This window comes from Malaya genurostris, chromosome 1 (genome assembly GCF_030247185.1).
Source record: "Malaya genurostris strain Urasoe2022 chromosome 1, Malgen_1.1, whole genome shotgun sequence".
NCBI lineage: Eukaryota > Metazoa > Arthropoda > Insecta > Diptera > Culicidae > Malaya > Malaya genurostris.
The window spans coordinates 4,893,848-4,912,839 of NC_080570.1; the positions used below are offsets into that span (position 1 = coordinate 4,893,848).

At 37.1% G+C, this 18,992-nt stretch overlaps 3 protein-coding genes across 5 annotated transcripts in view; 1 reads left to right on the forward strand and 2 right to left on the reverse strand.

Moving 5' to 3' along the window:
- Positions 1–4,721: 4,721 nt before the first annotated feature.
- Positions 4,722–6,123, reverse strand: LOC131430777 (UDP-N-acetylglucosamine transferase subunit ALG14 homolog). The gene has a single exon (XM_058595983.1). It carries the CDS (start codon positions 5,632–5,634, stop codon positions 4,960–4,962), a length of 675 nt encoding a protein of 224 aa, XP_058451966.1. The 5' UTR covers positions 5,635–6,123; the 3' UTR covers positions 4,722–4,959.
- A 2,428-nt stretch (positions 6,124–8,551) lies between these two features.
- Positions 8,552–10,465, reverse strand: LOC131429034 (uncharacterized). The gene is made up of 3 exons (XM_058593109.1): positions 10,004–10,465; positions 8,918–9,943; positions 8,552–8,850 (listed from the first exon to the last, which is right to left on the reverse strand). Exons 1-3 carry the CDS (start codon positions 10,103–10,105, stop codon positions 8,692–8,694), a joined length of 1,287 nt encoding a protein of 428 aa, XP_058449092.1. The 5' UTR covers positions 10,106–10,465; the 3' UTR covers positions 8,552–8,691.
- A 151-nt stretch (positions 10,466–10,616) lies between these two features.
- LOC131430785 (DNA-binding protein RFX2) overlaps positions 10,617–18,992 on the forward strand; it is a 52,464-nt gene continuing 44,088 nt past the window's right edge. For all 3 annotated transcript variants that reach the window (XM_058595996.1, XM_058596013.1, XM_058596005.1), the window contains exon 1: positions 10,617–11,080. The gene's annotated coding sequence lies outside the window, so the exon portion shown is untranslated. The remainder of the gene's footprint in view (positions 11,081–18,992) is intronic.

Genomic DNA, 18,992 nt, shown 5'->3' on the forward strand with positions numbered 1-18,992 from the left:
TTATTTCGATCCGAGTTTTCGATTCCGAAATTGCAGGGCGATTAGTGAAAAAAATCCTATTTCAAATTACTTCCTCACTTTTCTCAGAGATGGCATGGCCAATTTTAACAATTTAAAAGTAAGGTCTCATAGTCCCAAATAAAACTCCCAAATTTCATCCGAATCTGACACCCATGTTCAGGGATTATAGGGTAAAATATGTTAAAAAATTTATACCGTCACTACAGAAAACGTAAAACAATTTCTAATCTGGCCTTGAAACTACTCCAATCGGTAGCTAGCGCGTAAATTGAGACCTTGGTGTATTATCAGTAGACAATCAAACAAATTGATTTCGGATATCCTGGCTCCCAATTTCCGATTCCGGAAGCACCGGAAAAAGTGGTTATATATTCCAAATAAGATCTCAGTCACTTTTTCCGATTCCTTTACTATCCACGAATAAGAACTGTGGATCAAGACTTCCATGTTTTTTCATTGCTCGCAGTTGACTGGATTCGTCAATCAATTCTGCTTAGTTCACATTGCCCTTCAGGCTTGGGTTATGATTGTTGCCTATGCAAAGGCGTTTAGTGATTGAAATATATAACCAATCAATACATTGATGAAATATTTCCATCACATGCCAATCCGGTGTAAAAATCATAAGATCTTTGTTTTGGAAAAAATTATTTCAATATAAAAATATTGAAATCGTTCAGAGTGAAACTTCGATGAAAATTAGTTTATTTCTTGCGATCCGCAGTCAACAGACATTGAAGTTCGGTATCCTTGAAATCGCAACATTAAAGAATTGCTGAACATCAAAGGCTTTTATAAATAACCGACACTTTTAACGTTTCCTCCACGTGACCTATATTGATATCAAATAGAATAATTCAGAATTTGTCAAAAGTACTACAACGAATATGAATTCTGGAAACCGTTTTTTTTTTATTTAGCGTAAAATAGGTGGTATGACATGTATGTCCCAAGCTCTGGTTTATTATCTTTTTTCACCATATTAGATATAGAATAACGGCTTTACGCTTGCATTCGATGGCATTGACTGGCGGCGCCAATCATGTGGATAATTACAGTTAGGTTGACGGTTACCTCACTTGCTAGACTGGTTTGAGAAAAATCGCCGATAATCGGTTCGCAATCAAGGACCTATGACGAAATAAATCGATAAGTATATCACAGAAATCCCATAGGCGTTCGATCGGTGCCAATTGTACCGTTTCTCTTAGTCAATGTTACTAAGCGAAAAAACAAGTACTACTTTAGTTCGGCATTAATACTAAATGTTCAACGGAACAAGTCTATAATCGGAAACATAGGCTTAGTGATGAGGGTGAAGGAATATTGTTTGGAAATGTCGGCCAGTAATAACGCAAATACGCAATATTTTGTGGAGAAACACATGACCAAAATGTCATACTTTAATGAAGGCCCTGGAGACAAACGATTTTTGTTTTGTGGCTTAGTTGAATTTACCCTTTTGATACAACGTTGAAAAAAAAAAGAATATTATGTTTCTAGACTTCAGTATATCTATCACTTGAAGTTATTATCACTGCTCATCATTCCACACATTTATTTTGTAGTTTTACGTTTCTACATTCCGTTGTAAAATTGGACCTATCTTGAATATTCCTCGCACGAAAGTTCTTAACTTACAGGACCATTGCTCACTGCATTCTTTCAGCTTGTGAATGAAACATTTGACAACTGGCTTGTAAGACCGATTCTTTAAGCTCTGAGCCGAACCTAAGCCCGGATTAGAAACACAATTAGGATTATTTTTGTGCGAATTAGAAAACGCATCTTACCCATCAAGTCAGCAAAAAAATCTGTTTCATCGATCGACGTTTCGATACTGAACTCTTTTGCCTCTTGTCCAATATCGCTTCGGAAGGTGTTATTCGAAGAGCGTCAATCGACACGAGTGGTACGAAATACCGAAAGTCCGTACAGTTGTGACACGTAACTTTGAGAAGATAATACATACATCGGACTGAAAACCGAAGCTAGACGTATCGGACTGACTATAAATGCGTCGAAAACAAAATTTATGAGAGGAAGAGGATCAGAAATAACCGATATTTCACAAGAATTATGCAAATTTTTACCGGACGATCAGTTTTATGTCAGTTTTCATTACAGAATTCTGTAAATGGACATACAATTCATCGGAATATTCGCGGAGTACGGCAAAAATCATACTGTCCGCATGGTAAAATTATCTTCCAAAAACAGAACTTCTGTACATACTGATTGTCGTGAAAACTAACTGTAAAACTGTTATTAAAATGTTCAGTAAGTGTCTTTATTAACCAAACGAAAAAAATATTGAAGGGTTCTTCGAATGGATTGAGGTACAGGTGCACAAGTTTACAAAACATTGAAACTAGCATTTTGTTTACTTATAGGCAAGAGAAAAAATCGTATCACTTGTCCACTTGCTGCCAACACATATCGTTAGAGGATAATTTCTAATGGACTCGACGGATTGTGCAGTGTTTTGGAAAACGCTCATAATTCCGGTCAGCAGGGACATTTTTTTCCTTCTGTGAAAAAAAAAACAAATCTGAAAAACCTAATCGTAAATTGGAAATTTTGTGTTGTTTTTTGAAACCCGAAAATCCACACACTTAAAATTTATTGCTGAATCTCGGCGAAATAATTGCCGAGATTTGCACAGCCGAGGGATCGGTAACCGTCTCGGCAAAATGTATAATTACTGAGAATTTCGGCAATCCTCGGTATCCGTCAATTATTGTCGAACTTGTCAGCAGCAATTTTGCTGTTAGTTCGGCAAAAGCGATTTGAATCGAATCATGGATTACCGAGTCATCAGTAATCGAGTGTAGAAAGGATTTTACTTGATTATTGCATGAAAAACTTATCACTAAAGCCAAGTTTAGGGAATGAGTGTATTTTATTAATGCTCACTATAATTTTAAAAAATCAAATCCCGAAAAGAAATATCATAGATTTAAACATTTGTTTCTAGTGGTCGCCCTACCTTTGTTGTTGTTTACAGACAAGTTCAGCAACATATCATGCGAAACTTCGACAATAGAATGCGTATTACCGAGGTATCAGAACTTTACAATAACGAGTTTTAGCAATGAGCATGTGGATTACTGAACAATCAGTGAAATTTCGTCTTGCCGATCTAATTCGGCAATTCATTATGCCGAGCTCGAGAATCGATTTTAAGTGTGCATTCAAGTCCAGCATCTTAATCAAAAGAAAACAAACAAAAAATTACCAAACCATTCGTTAGCTCCATTTGGTTTACAGTTTACGGTAGTTGTTTGATAATTAAGGAATAACCGAACGATCGGTAATCAATTCAATTACCGAACGTTCAGCCCTTAAAAGTTCGGTAAAAAGTTAACGAATTCTGTGTGTTGTGGCGTTTCCGCTTGATACCGACTTGTGACGTTTTCGCTCGCTTCCGGTGAAACTCTCAACGAGTGAGTATCCGTACTTTGGCGACTCGACGTTGTCACACATCGAGGTTTTCGTTTGTAGTCCAGTGAAAAGACTGTCCACTGGACTATTGCCGAAACTAAACTGGCAATATAGCCTAAGTTGCTGTGTCATAAATCGGCGTCATCTCAAGTGAGGTGCCGCTAACCAGAAGGAAGAAGACGAAGACCGTTTATTTTTCGCAAAATTTATATTAATTGAGTTTGCTAGTTCTTTCGTTATTGAGAAACTATCCAGGGTCAATTCCACATTTCAGAATAGAAAACACCATATGGCTTTCAAACATTTGAAACTAATTTCCGGGGCAGCGATCAACGTATGCCCAAGTCATTTACGATTTCCTAACTTCTCTCATATCTGCTTAGCGGTCTATGTTGAATTATTGAGTGGTTTATCGGCTCGAAGACGAAACGTAAAGTAAATAAGGTTTTATATGAGGAATTTAAACATAAAACGGAAAGCAGATTGCAAAAAAGCAACCCGCGTTTCTCGACGGAAACTTCTATTGAAGAAATTTATTAGTAAACGACAGAATTTCTAGTGAACCAAATAACGACTAACAGAATAAGAATAATCATGAACCATGCCTAATTAAGCCCAACCAGAGCCTTGATTCTTAACAGTTGTAGCAACATGACAACATACCATTACAATCGTCAATTAATCTAATTTCTTCACTGACTACTGAATAGTATGTTTGCTACATGTGGAAGCTGGGTTGATCGCTCACTTGCCTGGCCGAGGGTGAACGGAGAGCGGCGATGCGTGTGATGGCGACGCAAACGCTTCACACATCCTGTACGATCGAGCAAACGAGCGCCTTACGATGATGTTGTAATAGCTGGAATGTTAATATAATAAGAAAAGAAACGAAGTAAGTACGCACGTCTGACTCGCACGACTCAGTCGGTCAGGCGTATTATTGTATCTTTACACCCCAATCGTTGCGAGCGCTCTTACTCGATCAAACGGGTAGGGGTTGATGCGGTAATTGCCCCATTCCATCGTGTCTCAGCGGTTACCAACGAGTGGCTCAAAGTGCGAAAGTCGAGAAACAAGAGACCCCGGTTGATGCGCAAAGAGGTGTTGAGGAAAAAATGCTAACGCTGTTTTCTAACGGGACACTGGGATTTGCATGCACACTTGATGCTTCCGACATTTGCCCGTTCGTTTAGGATTGTTTCTTCAGTGTTCGTTTTTTTATGGTTGGAAATAAAAACACATTCAAAGTGGGTTTGTCATTAAATCGATCCTATGCATTATTTATAAAATCTAAATACAGAAAAACAATGTTACACCAGCACTACGTTAAACCTAATATTTTCAACCGTAATTAAATGATAAGTCTAATCATGCACTCGTTCAAACTAGCATTCGTAGATTCTCGATCACTAACACGCACGTTTCGTCTTTTTTTTTTTATTTGGAATAGATTTTTACTCTGGAAGGACATTCTTTCGAGTATCGCTCGCACTCTCATTTCGACAAACGTCCGAAATACTCCACCTTCCTGCCGGCACCATTTCTGGCCAACCCAGGCCACTGTACAACGAACAGATCCGTTATCCATAGCAGTATTTTGCCGCTAAGCGAAAGGCTTTTGACACGACAGAAGCTCTCGACGAACACAATTTTACAGTTATTGTTAACGAAAAATAACTTGGCTAGAAAGGCCACCAGACAGATTGGTACGCACGTCCCAGGACCGTTGGTGAGTATTAGATCCGGACGTTTTCGTAGCACCACCGGAATACTGTTCAAGATTGCCGTCAGTGTGGTGAATATCGAACTGAAATAGTTTTGCTGGACATGACGGCTTCTTGTGATTGTAACAATCTCGTAATTCTGTTTCGCCATGTCGGGTTCCCGTCGGACCTCTACGTCAATTACCTTCACGACGCTCGTTTTATCAGCAGCGGCTATTACATATTGCCGGGGTGAATACTTTGTCAGATCTAGTTGTTGCGCTATCTGCAACATTTCAGCCGTATGCCCTCCGGAACCCATCACGATCATCGTTTTGATTGGGCCTTTCCGCTTAGCTGTAATTGAGGTCACATCGCGTTTCGAATTTTGCCTTATTACCACTAGAAGGTACAATAGTCGCAGCTTAACTAAACCCACGATAATTAGTACCAGCTGGATAAGCATCTTCGTCCTCTGTCTCGTTTGTTATATACAGTTCCTTTAGATATGTTGTACTGAATATTCACTACTTGTCCACCTCATCACTTTTGTTTACATATACTTCTTCATCTTCTTACAGGTACCCTGAACGTGTCAGAATATTTGCCCAGAGCGCGGAGTGATTTTGCAGTTTGACAGCGTAGCACCACACACCAGAAACAAGCCAACTTCTGCTCTCTTGCGTCACCGATTGATGAATGAAATTCCTTTGCGTCGCTTGACCGTCGTTTTTTTAACCACTTTGTGCCTGTTCAGTGATCAGATTATGCGAGAGATGTAGTAATGATACTACCAGCACCTGCTCATGCAATACATGCTAGAGCATTGATACTTCTATGCTGAGATTCACACTCGGTCCAGTTGTGGTGGCAAATTACGCGCAGATCTACTAAGGTTGAGCTAAATCTACATGGAACGAATGATTGGATGTTGATGACGAGAAAGAGAAACTAAGAGCGTGTACAGTGCAGATGACGCTGACGGTTTGGTTGACAGCACAACAGGACAACATACCCCATTGACACAACGCTGCGAAAATGATACACCAGGGGCGCATTTATGTATCGGTTTCGCATACACGGAGAAAAACTACTCAGGCTGTGGACCATCATGGCGAATTATTTCTACTCTCAGCAGAGATGCCAGATATTTTCAGAGAAAATCTGTATTACCCTGTATAAAAAATCTGTATTTATCTGTATTCACAAATAAAATGAAATTTCTAGAATAAAATGATGTTGAACGCTATCTCAACAGATTATGGTTATAGAATGAGAGTTTCTATGAGTATTAATTTTTTATTTTCGTAGTTCACAAAAACAATTAAATTTCAATTCCATATACTTTTCTAGATTCAAAAGTTGATTTAATATGACAGTCAGGTCATACAATTCTCAGGCCGCAGACAGAATAAACACGAGAAGCTGAACCGAGCTGATGGATGGCATTAGCAGACCAAAAGAGGGAAGCATTCTTTCAGCAAGCCAAAGAGGCACTGTTAGAGTACAAGCGATAAATTTACTCAGCTTTCCCTCTGACAAGGTCCTTTCAATTTACTGTAAGAACATTACTCGCTTTGTTCAGTACCAAGTTTGGCTCCGCTTTCTCGTGCTCTACGGCCTTAGCCTAACAATAAAGCTTCAAATTGTAATCTAAATGTTTTTTTTATGTTGATCATCAAACATATGCACACAAATTTTTACTTTAATTTGTGATTTGTCCGTTGTTTATTAAACTTTCATCTCGTCACTGCAATCAAATACTAAAAGATAGCTCAGACGAAAACAGATTATTTTTTCTTCATTACTTCTTACGAAATCTGTATAAATCTGTATTAAATTTAGGGAATCTGTATAAAATCTGTATTCTGTATTAGATCTGTATGAGGATGTGAAAATCTGTATAATACAGATAAATCTGTATAAATGGCATCTCTGACTCTCAGTTACAATTTGACAGTGTAGCAGTTATTTTGTCATTGTCAAAAACAATCCTGCTCGAAAGCATGGTTATTTTTTAAAGTTCGATGTTTTTTTCCGGACACTGAAAAAACATCTAGTAAACAAATTCTAATTTCAGATCTTTAATAATAATTTTTTCTGTGTAACGTCAAGATAAACGAAGTAAGTTTATCTCGAAGTTCGCTGTATTCCAGTTAGTATACCACTTGTTATCATTTTCAGTGCAAAATAAACCCAAATAATTTCCTATCCGTCAAACTTTGAAATTGACCACACAGTTTTAGTTTTAGTTGCATTCTACTACTCGATAAAAAGCAACTGCTCGACTGTCAAATTTAAATTAAAATTTAAAATAATTGGCGAGATGGTTCACAGTCTAAATGAACTAATACTTATTTTCTGTGTACCTCGCAGTCGACGACCTCTCCCAAATTCTCTGTTGAGGCCATTCTTTTTTCTGGCATTCTTGCTAGATATCTTGTTTCAAAGAATCTTTTCGTTGATCGTGAACAGACAACCGAGGCATATTCGTGCATAGAGCACTCTAAGTCACAATACAGTGATTTCAAGCAATGTACATCATCGAATTCCTTTGTATTGCAGAAAATGAACCTTAGTAGCCTAGAAGCTTTGGAGATAGTAAACTCAATGTGCTCCCTAAAATTTAAATTAGAGCTCAGGAGAACATCAAGGTCCTTCACAGACGATGAACGTTCCAGAACAAAGTGTGAAATATTAGTCAAATTATTCAACTGCTCTTGTAGGAACTCCGTGTCAGCTGTGGATTCGATGATATGAAGTGAATTTGAAGTCATCGGCGAACCATAGTTTTATACACTTGAACGCAAAATTTAGATCGTTGATTCGAAATAGCTATATTAACGGTCTAAAGTAACTTCCTTAAGAAACTCAAGAGGTTACAGCTAATGGTAAGTTCAGTCTCCTATAGGCTTAAGGATAGATGAAACTGTCGCACGTGTAGTTTTTGACTATCGAAATCATAAAACAGTACGCTGAAATCATATAAAGTAATAATAACTAAAGTAAAAGTAACAAAAATATAAATCAGTTTTGTGTGCAGTCCTTCCTCAATAAAACTCGGTTCACTACAGACTAAACCAGTTGTTGTATGGTTGAGTAGATAAGTTAACAGGTTTGATAGCATAGCAGAAGACTTTTGATGGTAGGCTAGCAACCGACTCGGACGGCGACTTTGTGCCAGGGAGATGTTGACTAGAGATGGTCAAGTATGCAAATTCCTGAACCCGGTGAACGACAAAGGTTAAGCGTATTCCCCAACCGAAAAGAAATCAACAAATAACACTTATTGGAGCTTTCTCAACAGTTTATTCAAAAGTTTCTAAGAAAAAAAAGGAGTTTACTCGACATACAAAAGCTACAGAATTCAACAATCTCGTCACATTCGTATCGGTATTTAACGTACCACATATTTATCATGGTACAAATAACAAATCAAAATAAAGAATCAACATCAAAGAATAATAAAAACATTAAGTTAGATTATCAACATACAAAATAGATGGTTTACTCGTCCGATTTACTAAATACTGCACTGCTGGCGGTATGTCAACTCGCAAGTCGGTCGAGTTTGTTGTAGTTTGTGCAGCGTACTGTACGCTATGCGTCTCCGAGTAGTTACTACGAATTCCACCAAATTCTCATTTCGCAACAGAATCTCGCGAATACTATCAACTCGTAACTGTAAACAGGAAAATGTATTAGATGAGAGCTTTTCAGTTCCATTTATCACCGTTCAGTCGGATTACCTCATCGGTTGTAATAAAAAGTTTCTCAATTTTCAATTTTGGCCAGTCTGCGAATGCGAAATCAGCATGATGATAAGGGCCTTGTAGGCAAATCGACAGCTTCTTTAGTCGTTTCAATCGTTGAATATATCGGAATGCTTGCTGACTTACGGTACTGTGTATGAAAGACAATGACAATTCCTCAAGTTGCGTACAACGTCTGGAGATTGCCCAAAGACACTGGTCATCGAACAGGTAATCGTTGACAATTTCAAGCTGTTTCAGTTTTGGAAAAGCGTGTCGCAATCCATAGTAGAATGAAACACCGGTTGTAACTCCTTGCACTGTAAGACTTTTTAGCTCAGGACTGTCCGCTAAAATCATAAAACCTGTTCCACAGACTTCTAACTCAACCAGATGTTCCATCTCTACACCTTCGTATAAAAGAACCTTAGTCCGGACATCCCAATGGCTTCTTATTTGTTTTATTATTAACTTTTGAAGTCCACAGCAATGTCGATAAACAAACGACAGAAAAACCTCCTCTATTCGACGATATTCCTGAATCGTTTCTTCAGGCTCAGGCTGTTTCAGTACATCCTCTTCCTTTGGCGTAGCTATAGGTCTCAAGCAACGGTCGTAGCTATCCACCTCCTGTTCCCATAACATCTGTTCATACTCTTCCAAACCCATTTCGAGTTCTTTCATTCGCTCGAAATGACGCTGAAAGTAAGTCGGATAGTTGCACTGATCGAGTGTAAGTTTCAGTTCGGTCAAATGCTGACCTAATCTACGCAGAGCAATAACAGCAACGAGGAACGAATGTTGCCCATAGATCACAACATCTGCCTTGCGATACTTTCGTTCCGATCGGCTTAGATAGTACTCGTATTCGAGACATAAATCTTCGTTCTTTTTGGGGCAAACTTTAAGGGTAAACGAGTCAAGTAAGGAGCTTAAATTAATCAATACACACCAACGACGACAAACCAGCGTAGCCGGCAAAACAGCATAGCGTGGAAGACGACGGAATATCTCCAAAAGGATCTGCAATAGAGTGAACAGTTTAATCTGTTTACAAAACAGAATATTTATCAGTTAACTTACACTGTCTGGAAACTGGTCAATGTTGGTATCATTCGGATATATTTTCCGTTGGGCACGCGTTCTTTTCAACATTTCTAGCAAACAAATCTTTTTAGTGTCCATCGATCATGGTACTGTTGCTGCTTATGTTTTATGTGTTATACAAATAGTTAACAATACATTACTTTTAGCAAATAAAAACGATCTATCTATAAAGCATACTATTTTTACCGTGGAATTAAAATCTAATTTAATTTTATATCCACTGTATGAGAAAGTAAAAATTTTGCACTTTTTCGGTGTTTGTGATTCACTTTTGAGTTATGCTTGTGTATTTTATGGTGGATTAATATTTGGTTGAATTTTACTGCTAATATTTCGCATTCGATGAAAGTTCGGAGAACACTCAGAATTAAGAAAATGATCGATAGCTATTTGATTAAGCAGTATTCCGTTGAACAACTTCATCCGAAAAATAATGCCACCATCCTATAACCAAACAAGGGAGTACGTTCAATGCTAACAGGTCTACTGTACCGATGCCATACACGACACTTCTGCGCATTGGACGCACTCGAACAAGAGGCACGCGCTGTCATTTTTTTCCAATAAGAATTTGACTGACTGCCCTGTCGCCTTGGCAACCAAAGGTGAAAAACGAAAAACAAAATAAAGAGGCCTACTTGCTGGCAGTGCATCAGCTAAATTTTCCTGTAGAATTGTATGTATTTCTTCCGATTTTTTTCGCATTTAGTTCAAAAACTGCATAGTAGTGTATTCAAGCAATGCAATTTGGAATCTATCAGTCAGAAGTGCAATGAAACTCTTTCCGGTTTGGGTGAATAATCACTTCGAAGATTGTTCCTTGTGTTCTGTTGTGCAACAATAAGTTGGGCTGAAATCTGTTCCGCCGCTTCGTGTGCAATTTTTTTCGGGAATAAATTCGGCTGGTTTTCCGATGTGAGTGATTCGAGAGGTAATTAGCAAAAGTGCAAAACGAATGGGCAATCTGATGTCGAATACGAGAGCAAAATACAGACGAGTGACATGGAGCCGTTTCCTGACGTCCAGCAACGGAATACAAGTCAACTAAAAAGTGTAAGTCTATTTAAAAAATATTACAAACTCGTTGCTTTCTACAAGCTGGTACAAACCAGAACCGATTTTTTTTGGTAAAATCAATTATTAAATAAGAAGCCCTATTATAGCGTAATAGTCTGAATAATTGATTTCATGCAAATGCAAATATGGTTTGTTTTTGTAATTATCAGTTTGCAATTTGTTATTCGGTAAACAACTGCTGATAGGAATGTTATTTGAATTATTGTGTTATTGAATTCGCTAAAATTTATCATTTTCAATAGTCCGAATGTGATATCGACATCGAAGAAACAATGAATTTATATAAATTTAAATAATTGGCAAGCTGGGTAAACCTTTTTGCGTAGGGGGGAAAATCTTCAAATGAAAGATGCGGCATCTGAAATTTTTTGACAAACTCGTTTGAAAAAACTTTTTTGGCATAACGGTCAGCGTTTTTTTGTCTTCTCATTTGATTGAAATATATTGAATCTAGAAGTTTCCAGCTTTTTCTAAAAGATGGCGTCAACAAACATTTATTGAGCAGGAATGTCATTTGTCACATTTAGATCTTGGAAAACAGTCCGCATGATTATATTTGTGCATTTTTTATTGGGTGTTGCGCTGCAAGAGGATCCTGATGCGAGAAGAATGCGCGGCAATCAGTGTTGGGAACAATCAAAATTTCGAAAATCGCGACTGAAAAAAAAGTTTACTAGTAAACATTCTCCTCGATGATATTAAAGAAAAAAGTTCGCACATTGAATGTATCTGAGAAAGGGATTTTAATAGCCTTTTAGGGCAACTTTTACATAGGGGTAGGGGGAGGGAAGCGCCCCGGGCTCACGGTCTTAGGGGGTTTCGCACAGGACCAACCAGGGCTCACGAAAAAATTTTACCCCCGGGCCCATTAATACGTAAAACCGGCGCAGTAGTGTTATATCTCAACCTTTTACAGAATACAAATTCGCGCATGAACAAAAACTTAACCGTTATAATCAATTTTTTAAAATATGGAAAACATACTGTTGTTCATATTGATCACCCTACGTGCATCAAAAATATCGCAGTCATTATTTATCAGTTGCGAATTTATTCAGCAGATATTTTTTTATTGATGAAAATCTCAGCAACTAATTTTTTCACACTGCGTCCCGCATCACAAAAACCCATTTTCCTGCGCCCAAAACATTGAGGTTCATCCAAATAGTTATAAATTGGCTTCCGTACAGAGCGGTTTTAGTGGTACGGAAAGAAAATATTTTTACATCGTATTCGCATTATTCACTGGTAAACAAATGTCGATTTATTTAGTCTTTGCAATGACTGAGCAGAAAATAAACAGACATACGCTCATCAGTCTACAAAATATTTCACGCGATGATGAAGTATTTCCAGATATATACTTTTTTAGGGGTGTCCAGATTTTGTCGCGAACATGCCATAGTCGTATATAATTCTGCATTTTCGCCGATGAGCGACCTATACGACTAAAGCCGGGGAAAAATATTCGATATAACAATATAATTCCCCATTTTATGTTTTTCTCTCAGGGGTTGGTTATTTTGCATCTTATTCCATAGTTACATCGCTAACTTGGAGTGAAACATAAACCTCATACCCGTCTACTTATCTACTCCGCGACATCTATGAAAGAGTTTGATGAGTGGTCGCCCTTCCGTCAAGTAGGTGATCCATAAACATGTCTTATCCTTTATCCGACAATGATGAATATTATTCTCTTGAGATGCAGAATCTGAATTGGAACGATATCAATCCCTTGATACTATTCCCTAAGTCACTCTCATTCGTCAATCAGCAGGATAAATGATGACTTTTTCAAATTCATTCATTTGACACGGCTCAAAATTTTTAAAGCTAAACCGAACCTGTTATTTTATATATCTTGAGTATAAGAATATCACTTCCATGTTTTTATGTCGGAGAAGCAGTATTTTTACTATCCAGTGATGCTTGGGAGTTATATTATTATTTCCTTGCAAAAAACGCCAAAACGTAGCAACATAACTAGCAAAACGATTGTTGACCTATGAGTGTCTCATACATTATTTTTCAAAAAATGATAAACAAGAAAACTACAGAAATTTAATTTGTTGAGTGAAAATAGATTTTTGCTGAACAAATTAAAAAAAGGCGATTGAAATGAAACTCATTACTACAATTTACGCATCGTAAATATTCAAAACGAAACATGAGATAATATTAGTATGGTAGGATAGTGGTTTTGAATATATTAGGTCTAAATTATCTTAATTGTTATCAAAAACTAAACATTTTACCTGTTCTGAACAAAGGTAGTATGTTGCTATGTTTTGGCGTTGAACAGTTATATGACTTTTTCGATTTTTCGTAAGGCAATTTGAACACTAATTCAAATAAGTTAAAGAAATAACATCCTCCCAAATTTCTCTTCAAACTTTCCTTATCTAATGACCTTTTAGAAATCGTATGAAATTGATCTTTATCGAAATGGCATCTGTTGAATGTTTCTATTAGACTAGGTTTTGACGAAAAACAAATATTACTTTTGAATGGTAGCTTATATTAAAATGCTTTGTTGAGCAAAATTGTGCGCAATAATTTGCTTGACAAATCTTCGGAAGACGATTTTCTCGTAAAACTGTTCACAAAAAAGTTAAAGCAAAAAAATGATTTTTTCATAGTCACTCTACTTTTACTCCGAAAAAATGATGCAACTCAATCAAATGAAGAGGTTGGAAGATGACTTTTTCAGAAAATTTGCAAAAAATAATATTTCCTACAACTTTGCGGTGAAGTGCAATAATTTTTAAATTCAATTATGAAAATTAGAATTTATATTTAAATCCAAACATGGACCTCTCTAATGATCTTTTACATCGAAAGTCGCGCTCTTGTGAAGTCACCAATTACAGAAAAAAATATATTTAACCCATTATGTCCTAGCGTATGATATTTTTTTATTCAATATTATAATATAATTTTAAAGCACACTGCTTAAGCTCTAAGATGCCAAGGGTATTTACTAATCTTAATAACGACTAACTTTAAACTAGAATAGTATCATTATGTAATGTAGTATCGGGGTAGCGGATTCTCGAAAATTCAGCTTTCAGCTGGCGATCGGCAGTGGCCGGTGAATTGAATATTGCATGAGGGTCTTCCATATGGCGTTGGTGAATATCCATGTTGACTGCATCCTTCAGTCCGTGTGGGACCGCGAATAGCGTATGATATATCATACGTAGAAATCCATTTTTCAAAAAATGTTTACTGTGGAACTGCACTACCCAACAACTTCACGACAGCAAAAACAGATAAACTACACTACGCAACTTTTTCGTGTGTTAAATCTGTTGTTTGTTTTTCAAAATTTTATTGTATTTTGATCCTTGATCTTTGACCTACTGACGACTAGAAATGACTGTGCAAAAGCACGTTATATATTGTTTGTATTTTTAGGTCAAATTATGCGCTAATACTTATATCTCGTGACAAAACATTTGCAGAAGCTTTAAAAAGGTTATACCCGATCAGATGGTAATAACAGAAGTATAACAACTGGAGTAATTTATTTCAGAAATATTTTGTAACAAATTTTGAAATATTTTTGGCTGGTAAGCTGTTAAAATAACAAAAAAGACTCTAGCGGAAACAAAATCGTAACAGATTTTGAAACGTTCGTAACACAATTATTATTGAATTTGATATAACTACAGAAGTTCGAAAGCAGAAATTTATAACAATAGTTGTAATGAATTAGATAGCAAATTTAACACAGAAAAACTATATCACATCTAACTTTTAGCATCGTTTCAATCCAAAATTGTTTAATGATTTTTTTTATTAAATGAATAATTTATTTAGTGATCTGGTTTCTTCTTTGAGTTCTTTGAAATTCTGATCATTATATTTCGATATGAAGCAGCGGAAGAACTTATTTTTTCAAGGAATGTACTTTTTCATGAGTTTTGCAAATGGAAATAAAACATCTGATAACCTGATTGTTATTATATAGTTATAAGTTTTAACTTTCAACTGTTTTTATTTGTTAAATATTTCAAAATAACACAAATTGTTATACATATCAACTGTTGTTATACTTGTGTTCTGATTTTGTTATGTACATCTGATCGGGTATCTATAAAAAACCCAAATAGTGTGTAAAATAATGTAAAATTTGATGCTAACATTTGTGTATATATCATACGGTGGAATAATTTCGTTTAAAAAAGATTTCTAACAGTTCTGATATCAGTTCATTTGATTCAAATTTTAAAACCCCCGGGTTATAATGGGTTAATAGCGAAAATATTTTTGTCTCGCTAATTTCTCGTTTCGGACTACTGTACATTGGTATGGTTTAGGCAGTTTCAACACATGGATCAATAAGTCCCGAGACTAACAATGGAAACAAATTTTTTTTGCAAAATTTTTTTTTATTCATCAACATAATCACCTTTTAGGGTGATACAATGGTTCCAACGTTTTTCCAATTTTTCAATACCATGTTTATAAAAAAAATTATCTTTCGCTTCAAAATATGCTTCAGTTTCAGCGATGACCTCCTCATTCTAGCCAAATCTTTTTCCCTGGAGCATTTTTTTAAGATCAGCAAAGAGCCAGTAGTCAATGGGGGCTAAATCTGGCGAGTATGGGGGGTGGGGAAGCAGATCAAAGCCCAATTCGTTCAATTTCGTCATTGTTTTCATCGACTTGTGGCAGGGTGCATTTTGTTCCATCGAAAGCAATCGCGGCACCCACTTGGAAAAAACCTTTTTCATGCTCAATTTTTCATGAAGGATAGTAAATACACTTCCATATGATATCTGTGTCATCTCAGCAATCTCACGGAGCTTCACTTTACGATCTTTCATTTAAATTTTTGTCACTTCACTCACATTTTTCGGTGTAACGGCTTCCACAGGTCTACCCGAGCGTCATTTGTGTCGGTACGACCACGTTTAAACTCGGCGAATCACCGACAAATCGTTGCTTTTGATGGACAAGAGTCCGGATAACATTTTTCAATCCATTGTTTGGCTTGCACGGTGTTTTTACCCATTAAAAAACAATGTTGTATCGAAACACGAAACTCGGTTTTTTTCCATTTTTTAAACAAACTACAAAACGACTTTACTCCAACCTCGATAACTCAGCTGTTTCTGGTCGGATCGACTTAAAATTTTGACCCGTTTCAAGCAAAGGTTAGTACTCTAGAAAGACGTGGTTACTGGTTTACTACGAGCGCCATCTCTGCTTTAGTCTCGGGACTTATTGATCCATGTGTTATCATGTAACCCGTTGGACTTCGTGTGAGCTCAACGATTTTAATTTAGTACCATCGCTGTCGAAAACGAAAAAACCTCACTGTATTGCGTTATTTGGTTTAGAATAGATGCACTGTATGTGAAATTACGGAACGCGATGCCGCAGATGCCTAGGAAATGCAAGCAAAGTCGAATTCTGATGTTATCTCGAAAAAACTATTTGTTTAGCAAAATCGTCTCTCTGGGAATTGGAAAATTTTTGAATTGAGACCAGAGTTCAAAGTAGCTGCTTTTAACGAAATTGTTGAATAGTTGTTCCCGATAGTATTCAATCGTCTCCTAAATCACCTCGAACAATAATTACTACCCTGTAAACGACCTAATAAAGGTTGAAACCAAAGTTAACCCTCCGTCTGACTGATGGGTCCAGCCATACATAAATAAAATACACACCGAAATACGTAAAAAAATACACGTAAATGAATAGGAGTCTGGCCAGACCTATCAGTCAGACCGAAGGTATAAAAATATCTGTCAGACGGAGGGTTAAATTAAACAATATTATAAACTGAAATTGTTCACATACACTTTCAGTGTATGAAATTTACAGGTGACATAATTGCATATATGACACAACTTAGAAGAACGTAATTCGTCAAATGATTGAATTTTACTTGAATGACCTAGCATATGTCGTACATAACAAGCTTTTCACAGAAGCGAGAAATTTTCCAACAATTTAAAATATATCAGAATGCATGTAACATGTAATCAGTAATCAAAATGTGTCATTTTTGACCCTCATATATGTCGATCTCAGAAGACGTGAGTTTACATATTGATACTGTAATTCATGTATAAATAATGTAGGGCTATTGCACCAATACTCATCTCGTTAATAGAGTCGCCAAGTTATTGTGTCGATTACTCAACTTTCAATCAACGAACCGACAAACGAACCGCAGGAAAAAAAGTTCGAAAATTGTGCGATACTTCTGTTATAACGACGAACAAACTCGAAGCAAATGCATTTATTTTCATCTTACCCTTAAGCACAATCTATCGAACAGAGACTGCACAGACAGACCTCACTCTTACTAATGGTTTACGTATATGAGACGACTACTGGAACCGTTTCCCTATGTAGCGTTCTATGAAAATCGTTTTGAGGTCCTTACCACGCATAATAAATTCAAAATGCACATTATGGAAAATGTCGATTTCCATAGACCTCACAAAAACTGACAACAAAATCGTAGGCCGTTGTCCTTACTTACATTTGCGCGTTTCTTCGTCAGGACCCTTCTGGAACAGCAACTGTTGAGAACATTAGCATGGATACGCTCGCTGAACACGCGCTGACGCCGCTAATGCTTCTGGCCAGTGCACACACATGCCACATCCGAGCCAGAAGCAGTGCACAAAATAACAGTTTTATTTTCAAACGCCCGATGCGGATGCACTCGAGCGAGACGGACTCCTCGATCCGCGACCCTTGACAACGAGTCCCCCCCTCATACCGACCGGTTTACGAAGCAATTGTCCTGCGTCAGTTGTTTTGTAACTGTTTGATCAATATTGTTTCTACTATCCGGCTGTCGGAGAACCATAAACCTCCCTTATGGGGTAGTCCGTCAGTCGATCGTCGTCCCTATGGAGATACGGTGCAAAATTCGATAGTATCACGCGTCGAAGAAAGTAGAGCTGTATATTTATTCAATCGAGAGTGTTCTGTTTATAGCGACCGTCTAGACGTCCTGCAGCACATCGGATCTCCTAGTGCAGCGTCAATTTTATCAATATTGGATTTTACAAAAAAAACTGTAAATGTTGCCTGCATACTTTCTTTCCGAAATTTTCGAGGCAGTTGTAACCAAAAAAAATCCAGAAGTAAGTAGTGATTCTAAGTGCTGATGAGGATGAATCCTAGCTTGAAACGAAAATTAGCAAATTGAAAAATATCATCCTAAGTGGGTGGTGCAATTCAGGAAGTGGGTGCCTTCATTAGACTAATTCCCGGTAATGAAGTGATTATAGCTGCTACGGATAGGGAAAACTCCTTCCTCCATACGCCATGCAATGAACCGTCAGACCTTAATCCCGTTGTCCCTGGAAACGTTGCTGTACGATTCTCATTCCTATAAAGTACGATTCACACTAGACATACACACCGGAACCGAGCGTCGTATTGCTCGAACCGTAATTCGAATGTTTATTTCTTACGAAGATAAAAGGTTCGTGTGAATCGTTTTGAAGGTATGCATTTCAGTCACCAACGCGAAGGTTCAACGAAGTGGGGTATCTATTTTTTATCGTATAGTGCCGCAGGACTTTGTCCAGCATTAACTGAGTACCGGAGAAAAAAAAACATTAGTAACAACAATATATTAGCAGACGAGGAAATGATTTAACCTGCGTTGTTTATTACTGTCCAGTAGTCTGAAATAAACAGAATGAAGAAAAAAAGCGTCACCTCAGTATGAAACTTTATCTATTTTTCCTCTCGCTTTCGCGGAGGTTCCATGTTCAACACCAAGAATAGTATTTTTTCCGGAACAGGATCCGGTTCCGCATTTCTGTTTGCTGATTTTTACCGGAGAAATTAATTAGCGTAGCTGCGGGATTTTTGCGAGCTCCTACCGAGAGATTTATGAGATATT